This window comes from Myotis lucifugus, unplaced genomic scaffold, assembly GCF_000147115.1.
Source record: "Myotis lucifugus unplaced genomic scaffold, Myoluc2.0 scaffold_105, whole genome shotgun sequence".
NCBI classification, from domain to species: Eukaryota; Metazoa; Chordata; class Mammalia; order Chiroptera; family Vespertilionidae; genus Myotis; species Myotis lucifugus.
Window position 1 is genome coordinate 3,137,292 of NW_005871153.1, and position 15,647 is coordinate 3,152,938.

Consider the following 15,647-nt stretch of genomic DNA (forward strand, 5'->3'; position numbering starts at 1 on the left):
CGAGGGAGGCTGAGTGGTTTTCTTGTCAAACAGATTGTGGCCAGATCCCTTCTGCAGCCCTCCCCTCCGCAGCCCCGCGTTCAGTCCTGTAAGTGAGCTGTCAGGTGTGAGTGGACAGCACTCATCCACGCGGGGACCTGAGAGCCTGGGGGAGCCCCACCGTTGCTGAGCTGGCCGGGCCCCACCCAGGGGCAGGCAAGAGGAAACTGACAAGTACAAGTTAACCTGCCAGACACCCAGTCGCAGGTACAGGAGTGAGGAGGGGTCGTGTGGGAAGATTTCAGGGTAGGGGAGACTTTGGGCCAGGCTCTGAGGGAGGAGAAGAACGTGGTTTGTTTGAAGAGGAATGATAACATTATTGGAGGGAGAGACTGCACCGATGCCATAATGAATATTGTGAGGACTCCTGACTTGGAGGATCATTTGCTCGTCATAGAAAATAAGCATTTATTGAGCACCCGTGCCACAGGCATCTTCTTGGGTGCTCAATCTGTGCCACTTCAGGCAAGTCTCACCCTACTGAGCTGTTTCCATTTTACAGATGAGCCGAGCTGAGCCTTAGACAACTAACTTTTCCTGCCCAGGGTCTCACGGCGAGTGAGATGTGAAACTGTGAGGCCAACCCTGCTCTACTCTCCTGCCACAGCAGTCACCTGCGCCTTGGCGTAGCCTCAGAGCCACACTTTGTGTTGTCCACACAGGCTGGGCAGCACTTCTGTCTGCGCTTGGGGTGCAGAGGTCTGACTGTCATTGGAGCTGGCGGGGCGGGGCGGGGGGGCGGGAATGGCGTGCTTCCCTGGATCTTGAGACCTGTCAGGGTGTTTGCTGCATGCCTCTCAATGGGAATTTTTAAATAACTTTATTTGATATAATTTCAAATTTTCAGAAAAGTTGCAAGAATAGTACAAGAAACATTTATATACGCTTTACTTAGATTCACCAATTATTTACATTTTGTTGTATTGTTTTATCATTTGGTATGTATATAGTCATATATATCAGCGGTTCTCAACCTGTGGGTCGCACCCCCTTTAACGGTCGAACGACCCTTTCACAGGGGTTGCCTAAGACCATCCTGCATGTCAGATATTTACATTACGGTTCATAACAGTAGCAACATTACAGTTATGAAGTAGCAACGAAAATAATTTTATGGTTGGGTCACAACATGAGGAACTGTACTTAAAGGGCCAGAAGGTTGAGAACCACTGAATTTGTCATTCATATATTCATACAGCTATATATTTACAATATATCTTATATAGATGATATGCATACATTTTTGCCACTTATCATATAGATACACATACCATTAATGAATGAATTAGAAACATCGTGCCCTTAACCTCTAAACATCTCATTGTATATCTCCTAGGAACATAACCACATGCAGTTATTAAAATCAGGAAATTTAACATTGACCCTATACTGCTATCTAATCCACATCTACATTCAATTTTTGTCTATTGTCCCAATGTATTTTACGACTGATTTCCCCTCCTAATGGGCATTTAACGGCAGTGGTCAGGGAGCTTCATAGACTCTGACTCCTCCGGCCCAGAGCTCGCCTCCCCTGAGCTGAGCGGGTGTGGGCGGCAGCCTGCTCAGGCACAGGGTGTGGCCAGATAGCCACCGGGATAGAGGGCAGGGGACAAAAGTCTTGGTTTTATCACTAATTGAGCCTGAGGCCTTGGTGAAAAAGCCCTTTGCCCCTCTGGACCTTGGCCTCCTCACATGTCAAGTGGGGACTGTCTCCAACTGCTCCCAGGCTTTCCAGCTCCAACAGCAGGCCCTTCAGTGGAGTGTATTTCTAAGTGACACAGTTCAGGTGGGGTCAGCCGACTCCCCTTGGTGCCATAATGTGTGGAGGCTGAAGCCAGCGTGGGTTGTGTTACACAGCAGCAGACATGTCCTGGCAGGAAGGAGGCCGTAAGCATAAGGCCCAGGTCTAGGGTGTTTGAGCTGGAAGGAGTCTGAATGGAGTTTTGTGTGAAGAAGACATCAGTGGGGCTTAAGGAAATGGTTTTAGGAAATACAGCTGAGGCCATGCCAGGAACAGACTTGGAATGAGGCCTGTTGGTCTGTAGAGTTGCTGGTCTTTGAGAAAATAGATCGATGGGCTTCTATAGGGCACGTTTTCAACATGAGGTCAGTGCCTGGCCTGAGGCAGGGATAGAATGAGTATTTGGTTTTTTTTTTTCAAATCGGTTCATGAGTTTCCATGCTTTAAAAGTCCCTGCCTCCATCGTGTCTCTGGGATTTGGGGAGAGGCAGGTTGAACGCCCCTTTGTGCTCCAGGCCTGGCCTTGGCTGAGCTGCCCTCTGGCACCGGTCACTTAGGCTTCAGTCCCCACGTTGAACCCCAAAGATTATGATGCTTGTAGATCTCTTTGCTTTGACCTCCCATATGTGTCTGTCTTGGAAACCAAACATTATGTCAACTTAAAAATGTCTTTGGATATCAGAAGCAGTGTCCAGTTTTCCTAAAAGGTTTCCCCAGAATCAAACCCTTCTTTTAAATATTCTCTCCAGGTCATGGGGAATGTTAATCCTGATAGGATCCAAAGGGCTAAAAGGAGATACTGGAGAGGCTGAGACTTGGAGACTCGCCTGACAATGAAAGATGTGGGGCCTGGGAGAGAAGCTGGGTATTTCCATGAATGTCTTTGAAAGCTGGTACCAACTCCCAGTCATTCCCAATCAGAGTATTGGTCTATGAGAAGCGATGGGGCCCTCACCCTCCACCCCTGAGCTGCTGCCTCAGCTCCTCCCGGCTCTGCCACTATCTCCTACAAGCCAGTTAAATGGCAGGAGGGCCTGGAGGACGCCCGTCAGGCCACCCTGGCAGTGTCTCAGCCCTGCCGGCCGCCTCTTTCACAACCATCCTGGCGTTTTGTGTCCTGGGGCTTGGGGGTGGGTGTTTGCAGTAACAAGAGGAGCAGTGTTCCTGTGGAATCTTCTCATGTGGCAGCCTTTGCTGTGAGGGGATGTGTCCAGGAAATTTGCCCAGAGATGTTAATTCTGGGAAAATCACCAGTATTTCTGCACAAATCTGGAAGGAGCTGGAAGGAGCAGGGGAGGGGTTGTCCCTGAGCCCTGAGCCCTGAGCCCTGAGCCTGCTCCAGTGCAGGGCAGTGGGATTCAGCCTTCCACCCCCAGGCCTCACTGCTACCCTCCTGCTCTGACACAGCCTGTGGTGTGGGTGCTCCCTTCACCCTTCACCCAGGCCAAGTCCCCTTCAGGAGCCTTTGGCAAAAAGTTAATGCTGATTTTGGGAATTGTGAAGATTTTCATGTCTATTTTTAGTTAACTACCGAAAAAGGGCAATGTCCCCAGAGAGGCAGAGACCAGGGACCTACTGGTACCCAAGGCTGTTCCAGCTTCATCCCCGATTCTCCTTTGCTTTTCATTATCTCAGAGCCTTTTGACTCCGTAAGACCCGCCTCCGAGCTCTAAATATCTCCCCAATGCTTGCTCTGGTCTTTCCACCCTTGAGTCACTGGAGAGATGTACTCAGATGCCTTCGGATGGAGCAGTCTAGAAATTTCTGTGGCATGCTGATCTCCTCCCTGCCAGGGCAGAAGGTTCATGAGGCCAGGACTAGGTTAGGACTTGGGCAGGCTGGGGCAGAAGCAAAAGGTGGATTATGCAGACACCTAGAGGCTGGCCTCCCCACCCCTGCTCCCGGTTTCCCTGGTGTCAACCAAATTCAAAGCTTTGATCCGTGATGTTTTCATGGGGCTGCCTCCCTTCTTCCAGCCTCCCTCTCCCGTCTAGTGTGAAGGCTCAGCACCTGGCAGGTTTCATCTAGCTGGTCAGACTGGAGGCTTCTCCCTTTCATGGGAAGTTGCACCAGGATTCAAGCCCCAGGACCCATGTCTCAGCATCAGAGCCCAGGCATGTTTGTTGGAATTCCCAGGTTAACAGAGACCCTCAAAGGTTCCCTCATGCCTTTCATAGCTATTTCTCAAGCATGTGGCAGGTACCGTGCTAGGCACTGGTGATACAGAAGGTGAGCACGATGGGTCCTCTTCCTGTCTCCAGGTAACTTGCTGTCGTATACGCATGTTGAGGCAAGTTTCTGCAATTGCATTGCCTTGTGATGGGTGCGGAGATAGAACCTCCTCAGAGGGGCATGGAACCCAGCCTGGTAGTAGTGAGCCATGAGCTGAGACCTGCCTGAGGAAGGTGCAACAGTCAGCAAAGAGCTGACAGCAAAAGCCTGATATTGCAGAAACTGAAAGGCATTCAGTGTAGAGAATAGTGCCCACCCCCGAGCCCCTGATGGTGGTGCAGGGACCAACCAGCAAGGGCAGGAATCTGTGCTTTTAGCCGTTTCCCAGGTGATTATGAGGCATGCTAAATTTGAGCATTGAAGGCAAGGGTGAGGGTGTTCCCCAAGAGGGAGCAGTAAGAAAGCAGGCTGGAGATGAAAGCCAGGAGCAGATCCCCAAGGGCCTTGGAAGATGAGTCGGACTTGATCCTGAGTGACAGTGGGCAGTCACAGGAGAGGTTGAGACAGATCTGTATTCAAGAAAGACAACTTTGGACACAGAATGATGGATATGTTAGGGCGGGGCCTAGGAGTGGTATAGTTAGGACTAGAATGGTGACAGAGGGGATGTGGAAGGTGGCAGTCCGAGGAGCTTTTTAGTTGATGGACTTGGCATATATTAGTGACTGGATATGGGCAGGGAGGGGGCCTTGGGAGAAGGGGACACGCAGTGGTGTGGGAGAAGATCCTGGTTTGGGTTTGGGGTGTATTTCTACTCAGCTACATGTGCTCTTACGAACCCAGCAAGTCATCTGGCTTTTGTGCAAATCCATCTCCGTTTTTGTGAAATGGAAACAGTGTGAGGTGCCCTGCCTGTGTTTGATTGGGGTAAGAACCAAATGAGAAAAAGGATGAGGTGCCCACGGGTTAAAACAGCTAACGGAATCCAGCTCTGTATGGAAAACCGGTTTGGAATCAGGTGACTCGGCTCTCCAGCCCATAAATCAGGTTCTTCTAAGCCCAGAAACAATGGGCTGCAGCAGATGGTCATATAAAATACGTATAGAATAGGATACAGAACATTGCTGACATTTAAAGTTGTTTTTACTAATAGGAACCAAAGCAGTTTCAAATGCTAACCAATTCAAACAGCAGAAGCTCCAAATTTAAAGAACAAATATAAAACTTTGGCCTTCAGTTTCACTTGTCTGTAACACAGACAGACGGATATTAGCTCAGACTCTACTTCTGGCACATAGGTTTTCCCAGGGTGGCCAGGAAGAATATAGGGTGGGACTTTGGCATCATCTGATTTCATACTGTGCTGCTGCCCCTTCCTTATCAGCTCCTGGCCCACCACTCCAGGGGCTGTCAGCCTCCTTCCGGCCCCAAGAGCCCCAACCACAGCTGCATTCATTCGTCCTAATAAAGCACCACAGACTAGAAGTCCAAGATCAAAGTGTCAGCAGGTTTGGCTTCTCCCAAAGCTTCTCTTCATGGCTTGTAGATGGCTGCCTTCTCGCTGTGACCTCACATGGCTTTTCCTCTGTGTCCCAATTTCTTAGGACCCACCCTACCAACCTCAATTTAACCTAATTACCTCTTCAAAGGCCCTATCTTATAGTCCCATTCTGAGGTATGGGCGTTAGGGCTTCAACATACGAATTGGGGGGGCACAACTAAGCCCACAGCAGGCCTCCACAAAGTTCCTCTGATCGGATGGCTTTCCCTCTCCACAGGAGGTCAGAGCCTGGCTGTGGTCCAAGCCTTTCTTCTTCCCTTGACAGCCTCTCCCTTCCAGTTATGCCCTCTGCCTTCCCAACAGCCTGGGATGAAGAGGGGCAGGGGCTTCCTTGCTCAGCCAGTCATGGGTATTTCGTGTCCCATCCAGTGTCCACTCGCGGGGGATTTGGCTTTCTCATGTTCTTCCTGGCTAGCATCTTTGAGCTCTCCCTTTCCTAGCCTTCAGACTCTTCTCTCTCACCTTAGAAGAAACCTTAGCTTGACATTCCTCTTCTGTCACCCCATTTCTCTCTGTCGCTTTCACCTCTGAAATTCTGGATGGATTAGTTGACTCCCCACCTGTTTCCTTAGAATCTCCTCTGGAGTGACTTCCGACACCCCTGTCCCACTGCACCTGCCCTCTCCCACACCACCCATCACTCGGTGCTGGTCATACCTAAAGCTCACTTCCCAGTGTCCTTTGTCTTCTGCCCTTGGCTACAGTGGCTGTCCTTCTGCCTCTCGGAATCCTTCCACAGCCCCTCTCCTTCATCCCAGCTCCTCACGTGGGCATCGCCTGGGATCAGACCCTGGCCCCTGCTCACCTTCACTGCATTCTTTTCCCCAAAGAGCTAACCCATATCAGTTTCCATGATATTCCATCGTTGATCCTAAAATCTTTCACTTCCAATCTCCACCAACCTTTCTCTGATCTCTGAATTCTGATCCTGGGCTTTTGCCTACATACAGATTAAATTCTTTCATCCACCACTTTCACTCTCACCAAGTCAAACCACGTCTTTCACTCCCAAATTCCATAATCTATCAATATAATTTTCCCCATTTATCCAAGCAAGAATTCTCTAAGGAGTATTTGTACCTCCCTCTTGTTTTAGCCCCTACTTTATTTAACTTTTCCTCTGTCTCTTATTTATATCTTCTGCTTCTCTCCAAAGAAAAGAAGCTGCCTTTACCCAAGCTGGTCCTGTGTGACCAGTTCCTTCCAAGAGTATGGCAGTAGCTTCCTAATTGGGTGTCCTTGTCCCCAGGGATTGTAGAGACCGCCAGATGTCCTCTAGCCCAGTAAGACTGAGGACAAAGACCCAACTCTCAGACTTGGCATCCTACACCAGCACTGTCCAATGCAACCTTCTGTGACGATGCCATGTTCTATGTCTGCACAACATGATAGCCACTAACCACATGTGGCTACTGAGCATTTGGAATGTGACTAGTGTGACTGAGGAAATGAATTTTTAATTTTCTGGGATTAAAATTGTCATACTATCTTCACACCACTGCTCTCTAATCCCAGCTTTGTGCTCTGGCCAACCTCCACCAAACATCACCCCGGTTCTCAGCTCATAGCCACTCCCTGTCCCTGAGCAATGGGACGGCGCTGCTCCCTTCTCTAGTCCAGATCTTCTCTAGTCCTCAGGCCCATCCTGTGCCCCAGCCTTTAACCCTTCCTAACCATCTCCTTTCCCCCTCATGTGAACAGCCATGTCATGTGGCTGGATAAATTTATTTTTTAAACTTTCTATTCAACTTCTAATTTGAAATAATTTCAGATTTATAGGAAAGTTGCAAAAATAGTACAAATAAATCTTGTATACCCTTCACTCATATTCTCCAAATATCAACATTTTACCATGTTTGCTTTATATTTTGTCTCTCCCTCTCTTTTTCCATCTCTCTTTCCCACTACACACACACACACACACACACACACACACACACACTTTATAAGCAGTTTGAAAGTAAGTTGCACATATGTTGTCCTCTGCACCTAAATTCTCTAGTGTATATTTCCTAATAACAGTCTCTTATAAAAGAACAGTTGGGAGATCAAAACACAAAATTAGCACTGATAGAATACTATCTATCATCTAATTTATTGGACTTAGTAAAAATTTTCCAGCTGTCCTATAAATGTCCTTTATGGCAAAAGAAGAAGGCCACGTGTCTTGACATTTAAGCTCTTAAAGACAAGTCCTGATTTCTACATTTGGTTGGTTTTCTCCTCAGTACCCGGGCTAGTAGTCTGTAACTGATTGGCCCTGTACATAGTAGGCCCTCAGTAAGTCTTTATGAGTTGAATGGACAGATCAATGATGGTGACAAACTAGGGTGAACTTGATGGAGGCAGGCCTCTCCCTGGGCTCAGCCACGTAACTGGCAGCCAATGCTCCGTGCTCTCACTGTGCTTCTGTCAGGGACCAACTGCTTACAGGATGCTCTGGGGTTCCCAGGTGGGTAGCAGCACTCCTCCCGTTTTACTGATGCACAACTGACAGCCCACAGAGTTATCTGACTTACCTGTGGCCACAGAACAACTCCGTGCCCAAGCCAGGGCATAGTGCTGCTTCTCTGTAACATACAGAGGCAAAACCCCGCTCATTCATCCAATAAATAGTTATCGAGTGCAGCTGTGTGTCGGCACATTGGGTTCACAGCTTATACTTTAGGGCAGTGGTTCTCAACCTTGACTGCACATTAGAATCACCTGGGAATCTTTTTAAAATTCTGATTTCCAGGCCTCATCCTCCAGAAATTCTGTTTCTTTGTTATGGGGTGGGGCCACAACATTAGCAACAAAGAAACAGAATTTCTGGAGGATGGGGCCTGGAAATCAGGATTTTAAAAAGATTCCCAGGTGATTCTAATGTGCAGCCAAGGTTGAGCACCACTGCTTTAGGGGGAGGCCAAGGGCAAGCAATAAATAAATAAGTAAATAGTTTGTACATGGTGATAAGTGCCCTGAGGGAGATAAAGTGGGGTACACATGATAAAGAGTGCTAGGGGTATAGGGTTGATATTTGATATAAAGTGGTTAGGGAAGATCTCATTGGTTAAATGACTTTCCTCCATTTTTTTGTGTTAAGGTATAATTTACATACATTAAAACTTACCCATTCTAGTGCACAGTGCTGTGAACCTTGACAAACGCTTACAGTCGTGTAACTACCATCACAGTATAATATGGTTCTAGCACCTCAAAACATGCCCCTGTGCCTCGCCCTGGTCTGGTGGCTCAGTCAGTTGGAACAAAAAAGGTTGCAGGGTCGATTCCCAGTCAGGGCACTTATCTAGGTTGTGGGTTTGATTCCTCTCTCCCTTCCTCCTTTCTTTCTTTTTTTAAAAATATATTTTAGTGATTTTTTTTACAGAGAGGAAGGGAGAGGGATAGAGAGTTAGAAACATGGATGAGAGAGAAACATCGATCAGCTGCCTCCTGCACACCTCCTACTGGGGATGTGCCCGCAACCAAGGTACATGCCCTTGACCAGAATTGAACCTGGGATCCTTCAGTCCGCAGGCGGACGCTCTATCCACTGAGCCAAACCGGTTAGGGCCCTTCCTCTCTTTCTAAAAATCAATAATGAAAAAAAAAATGCATATTCTCCGGTGAGGATTAAAATAAACAAAAACATATCCCTGTGCCTCTTAGTGGCCAACCCCTCCACCACCCACCTCTGGCAAGCACTAATCTATTCTCTGTCCCTTTCGAACATGTAATGGAAATAGAATTATACAGTACGTAGCCCTTGATTTTGGTTTCTCTTAGCCTAAGAGATAAATCACCGATGAGATTCATCCATGCTGTATATCTGTACTTTGCTTATTTTATTGATGAGTAGTATTTCATGGTATAAAGGTACCACAGTTCATCCATTCTTCAGTTGAGTTTATTTGGATAACTTCTAGTTTTGAACGATTATAAATAAAGCCACTATAAACATTCACATTCAGGTATTTGTTTGCATGTTAGATATTCATTTCGCTTGGATAAATAGGTTAGATAGCTTTTGAGCGGAGACCTGAAAGAAATGAGAAAACAAGCCATGAACATAGCTGAAGATATTTTTGCCTATTTACCACATTGTTATTTAGCCAAATGAATAGGTTTGTGCTGAAAAACTGGTCTGTTTGGGTCATTTTTAAAATATGAGTTGTTTGGCAGTGGGAATGGAGGAGACCATTGGTTAGTTCATTCATTTGTTCATTCATTCATTGATCCATTCAACAAAGATGTAAAAAATGAAAGCCACCAGTCCACAGTCTGCGACCCAAAGGAAGCCTGAGACCCTTGGATCCACACCAAAGGCTAATTTTAGTTGGTTTATCTGACATAATTTCCTTTCTGAGTTTCCTGAAAGTTGGGGTGAGAGAATAGGGAGTAAGTTTGGGTATGGTCATTGAAATGGATAATAGAGGCTAAAGCATTGTTCAGTTTTTCTCTCAATGGAGGCCTCAGGGACCCCCTTCAGAGGCCCCCAAGTCCTGATATTCATTTGATTGTGAGGTTGTCTGTGTGAGATGGCAAGATCCCCAGAAAGACACACAGGACTGAGGGCTCTGCCTGGATGAAGGGCCAGTGGGCAAGACAGCGCCCTCCTAGGATTCAGGAGCTTTGGGAAACACAGAACTGACAGAAAGTAACCCCTGAACTTCTTTGTTTTAGGTGATGCAACTGTGAAAAAGAAACCTGCTCCCAAGACACCTCTAAAAGCAGGTAATTGGTCGTAGCAATGTGTGGGGGCAAAGGAGTCATCTGCCAGGAGGGGTTTTTCGTTGTCCTGCTAGCCTGACCACTGGGCATGTGGTCCCCTCGTTCAAGCTCAGTGTTATTCAGGCTGAACCTTCCCCCAGAGCCTCTGCATAGCTTGGTCCCCAGCTTCTCACTTACTTGTCTTTTCTCCTGCTTCCCCTGTAAGGACAGCATCACACAGTAGTAGTGACTCTCCCATCCCTTCTGCAAAATTCTGCTTAACCCTCTGCCCTTCACTCTGTCTCTAAGGAGGCGATCTGCTCTGTGCTGTTTAATGCTCTGCTCGGTCTGTCCTTGTCACATGGAATCTTGTCTGTTTCCATTGGAAGGCATTTGGGGACATGAACCATATTGAGCCTCTCAGCCAAGGTGACCTGGAGGTTAAAGAGCAAGGTGCTGTCTAATTAATAAAGGAGTTAGAATGTAGATTCAAAAAATTAGGGCAAGATACAAATTCCTGAGCTACCCACAAATGGAGAATAATGCCATGTCACTGTGTGGGCCACATCGAGGGAATCAGAATAAAGAGGTGAACAAACCTAGCAAGTCCACCAGCTCAGATGTTCCGAAGCAGTGACCACGTCCCTCAGTCTTACCCTGGAGGCTCCAGAGAGGAGCAGTAGACCGATGTGGATAGTAGTGTCGCATGAGATGGGCAAGTCTGAGGCTCCCTCCTCCTCACTCACCTTCTCGCCTGTCCCCTCCAGCCATGCCCCCCCAGATCATCCAGTTTCCGGAGGACCAAAAGGTGCGTGCAGGAGAGTCTGTGGAGCTGTTCGGTAAAGTGACAGGCACCCAGCCCATCACCTGCACCTGGATGAAGTTCCGAAAGCAGGTCAGTAAAGAGGGGGGTGGCCTGGGAACAGCCATGCAGCCTCTAGGCTGAAGGGGGTGGGAAATGCTCTAATGGAGACAGCATCACCCTCATCGCAGGGGCTTAGAAATGGGGAGCCCTCACCACTCACCACCCAGTCATCACAGCTGAGTTCTTAAAACAACCTTCCTTCCAAATCTACAAACAATACCTGCGTTATAGACTAGCTGTATAATAGAGACAAGTATGAAGGGAGCAATAGAAACCACCCTTGGTTCCCACCTGACTTCGATATCTCAGGCTAGAATTCTACTCAGAGTCAGGAAAATGGAACCACGAACCTAAATGACCTCTCAGCCCCTGTACGGGTTCTTCTGTGATTCTGTGCCAGCCTGATGAACCCAATCTGTGGGAACAGCTTAAACTTACCACATGCCGAAGGGATAAAAGTGAATCTGAGTATTTGGATAGATAAATTGTACGTAAAATAGAATTTTGGCTTGCTGGCCCAGAAATCACGCTACCATTTATAATCATGGCCCTATGGGAAAATGTTTGAAATTCCAAACAACCAGCTCGTAAAGGAACTTGGAGATCCCACACTGGCAGTGTGTGCCCAGATGCATGATCAACAGAGGCCCTGGGACCGTGGCTGGCACGAATGGGAAACTCTACAGAAGGAGTGAAGATTTCTTCTGAGCCCTCTGTTGCTCAATTTCCAAACCATCAAGTTGTCTTAAGGCCCCCAAATGGGAGGCTAGTACCAGGAAGGAAAGGAGGGTTGGTCTCAAAAGATAAAAAGGAGAAGCTGGCCTTTAGCATCCCAAAGCATGTAGCTCTGGACGATGTCTGGGCCAGTGTCGCCTGAAGTAGGGTAGAGTCTCATCCCTTCTCAGAGACATTTAGCCCCGGCTCAGCTCTGTCTCTTTCTGTAGTGATGGGAATGTTCTGTATCTGTTCTCCAATATGTAGCCACTAATCACATGTGGCTGTTGAGCGCTTGAACGGTGACTGGTGTAACTGAGGAACTGAATTTTAAATGTTAAGTGATTAAAAGTTATTATAATAGCTCTGTTGAGTTATAATTAACACACCACAAAATTCACTCTGCTAAACTCACCCTTTTAAAGTGGTTTTTAGTATACTCACAAGGTTGTGCCACCATAACAGTTATCTAATTCCAGAATATTATCAACCCACACAGAAGCCCCAGACCCATTAGCAATCACTTCCTCCCTCCCACACCCCCAGCAACCATTCGCCTACTTTCTGTTTCTATGGATTTGCCTATTCTGGGCATTTTATATCAGTGGATTTCTATAATGTGTTTCCTTTTGTGTCTGGCTTTTTTCCACTTAGCATAATGTTTTCAGGGCTCATTCGTGTTGTAGCACAAATTAGAACTTCGTTCTTTTTTATGGCCAAATAATTTTCCATTGTCTGGATGTACATTTGTTTATCCATTCACTGGTTGATGGGTGTTTGGGTTGTTTCCACTTAATTAAAAGGTAAATTGCCACATGTGGCTAGTGGCTATGGTTTCAACAGCACAGAAGAGGTCAGAACCCATAGGCTGGGCTTCATAAGTGACTTTGCTCAGATGTGCTCTCCCACCCTCCCATCCCAGGGTGGAGGAGGGAGACGAAGACACTTCTGAATTCTGATCTAGAGCAGCAACTGCAGAGTCCCTTCCCTGACCCTGCTCAGCACGCCCTGCCTGCCCCGGATCTGGACCCCACATGGAGGCTTGGCTCTGGAGGCAGCAGAGGAGGGTCTTGGGGGGGAGCCCAGAGTCCAGACCCACCCCACACAGCCACAGCCGTGCAGTGAGGAATGGGGGTCCCCCCCCCCTTCCCTGGCCCTCGTCTCCAGCGCTTGCCCACTGTCTGCCCGCAGATCCAGGAGAGTGAGCACATCAAGGTGGAGAACAGCGAGAGCGGCAGCAAGCTCACCATCCTGGCCGCCCGCCAGGAGCACTGCGGCTGCTACACGCTGCTGGTGGAGAACAAGCTGGGCAGCAGGCAGGCCCAGGTCAACCTAACCGTGGTCGGTGAGTCTGGGTGGGTGGCCTGGCAGTGGGGGATGGGAAGGGTAGAGAGCCCCCAGGCAGGATGAGGGACCTCAGGGTCTCACCTCCCAGGGACCTACTCCTTCTGCACCCATCCTCTCTGCCCACAGCCCCTCGGACTCCACTTTACTTCCCTCTCCCCAAGCTCACACGGTTGCTGTGCTTCATGCTCATGAGAACTCCAGATCCCACGTGCACACCCTCGCAGTGTCTTCCTCTCCCTGTGAGTCCCTCCTGGCTTCTCTCTTTCTGCTCTTCGGAGACCTGAGTTCCGCTGCTCCAGGCCTCTCCTACTGGCATGGCAACTCCCTCTCCCACTCTGCCTCCCCCGCCCCCAGCTCTGTCCCCTTGAAGTCTTCACCTTGGATCAGTGCCATCTTCCGGAAAAGGCACTGCTCCTCCTCCTGACTTTAGGGCATTGCAGGAAGATCCCATCAGTCCACAGTCTGGTCTCTGACAAGATCCAGGGTTGGCCGAGGCCTCAGTGCTGCTCAGTGCTGCTCAGTGCCCTCTCCCACTCTGAGGTAGCTTGTCACCCTGCAGGCTGAGGCCTCCAGCTTCTCAGGAAACCAGGAGGCATCAGGCCTGACCTTGCTCAGCTTCACGGCCCCGCACCTTCAGGCATCTCTTTGTCCACCCCCAGGCTGACCGCACCCTCCAGGCTCTGGACCTGGCCCACCCGTCTCTCCCTGAGGCCGCTTCCTTCTCCTGCACTCTGAATCCCCAGGCTCTTGGGGTTCCATCCCCTCCTCTCTTCTCTTCAACTCCACCTCTCCTTCTCTCATCTTAGCCAAACACACAGGCCTGCATGACTCCTGCAACACCGCGTCTCGCTTCAGCCACCCCACATCTCTTCCCGCTCTCTTCATGGCCAAACCCTCTGAGAGGGGGTGCTCTCTACTCTGCTTCTGCTTCCTCACCCCCAGGCACTCGTCAGCTCCCTGAAGCCTCCCTCCACACCCCAGGAGTCTACTGGGATCACCCCTCTAAGGTCACCGTGACCTCCTAATCCTAAACCCACTCCCTTTTTCTTATCTCCCACATCCCAATACTGGGCGGAGTCTGTCTCCAGGCTGTTTGTGAAGTTCACTTTTTCCTCTTTATCCCAGTTGCTGTGTTGATCATGCCATTGTCCACTCTCTCCTGAAACAGCCACTAGCTTTCTAATTGGTCCCCCACTGTTGGTCAAGCTCAGTTCCTTGCCCTCCACCCCCACCCCATTGGCAGGTGCTCAGGACAGAAAGGAAGAGATGACACAGCAGACTGATGGACAGTAGGCAGTGTCCCTGCACATTTGTGGGCCTCCATACATTATGCTCATGAAAGCCTTTGACCTGGGGTTTATTGATCTCATCTTTCTTTTGTTTCCTCAAATTGGGAGTTTAAATCTGGGAATCATTGTACCAGGAGTCAGAGAATAGGATTCTCATCTACAAAAGATGGAAGAGACCCTTTCTCACTCTTCTTCTCTTTGGTGACTCTGGATGCTTACTTCAGTAGTGTCCCCCGTGGAGTCAGGAACTTGGGGGTGGGGGGTGGGGGGAGGTTGGTGCTAGTGATCCAGTCTTTACATTAAGACTGTACCTGCAGTGCTGATTTGGCCCCACGCCCTCACCTGTTAGCAAACATTAGTTTCCAGTTTTTCTGGGTGGGCAACTTTGGGGTCCACTCCTTTGAACTGCTCTTCTGTGACCACTGCCCCCTACACTGGGCCAGCTCCACTCTGTGCCACACTCCCCTCCCCCATCCCCACTGCACGAGCTGCAGTTCTGGCCTTTTATGGTTTAGTTTCTCATTCTCCTCGGCCAGTACTGACAGGGCCATTGGCGTGGCTGCCCGCCAGCTGGCAGGAGCAGCATGTTAAATACCGTCCTGGGAGGGGAATGGAATGGAGGGGATGGGCTTTCTGTCTGCCTCCCCCTCGTAGGGCTAAGAATAGAATTGCTCAATAAAACGGGACTTGCATTGATGCAAACATCAAGGCCACATTCATTCAGAGCCCATGGATTTAGAATTAGTCCAAAGTAAACCTGGATTAAGCCCAGATTTACCTGCACGTCTCTAAGGACATCTGTGTATTATCTGATCAGGGCTGAATAACTAGATGTAAAATGTAAAGGAGATGAAGCAGGGGCAGTTTGGCTTACTCTGGATGGTGTTCAAGCATGTTGGAAGCATCCGTTTACAGGCCAGCTAAATAAGGCTGCTTTAGCACAACTTCTGCTTGTCAGCAGTAAACGTCTCTTCTTGTACATTCTTTAAAGCACTGCTTTCTTTTCAGATAGGCTATGACTCCCATTTTATACATGACAATAAACATAAGCCTTCCCCTCCATTAGTTTAAATGAGTGATGCTTAGCTTTTTTAAAGGCTTATGTGTTGAAAGGCAGTGCAGGGATTTGCGGAGCTCCGAGGGCCTCTGCCTCGGCTGGCACCTCTAGCCACAACCTCAGAGGGTGGGGGTGCCACTTGGGCAAGAGAGAGAAGCCCAGCCCAG

General features: G+C 48.7%; 1 protein-coding gene across 1 annotated transcript in view; it reads left to right on the forward strand.

Moving 5' to 3' along the window:
• MYLK (myosin light chain kinase) overlaps window positions 1–15,647 on the forward strand; it is a 262,717-nt gene that overhangs the window by 205,824 nt on the left and 41,246 nt on the right. Inside the window, 3 exon segments of the mRNA XM_006092848.3 lie at window positions 10,182–10,232; window positions 10,976–11,103; window positions 12,979–13,132. Of these exon segments, the coding sequence (XP_006092910.1) occupies window positions 10,182–10,232; window positions 10,976–11,103; window positions 12,979–13,132 (333 nt within the window).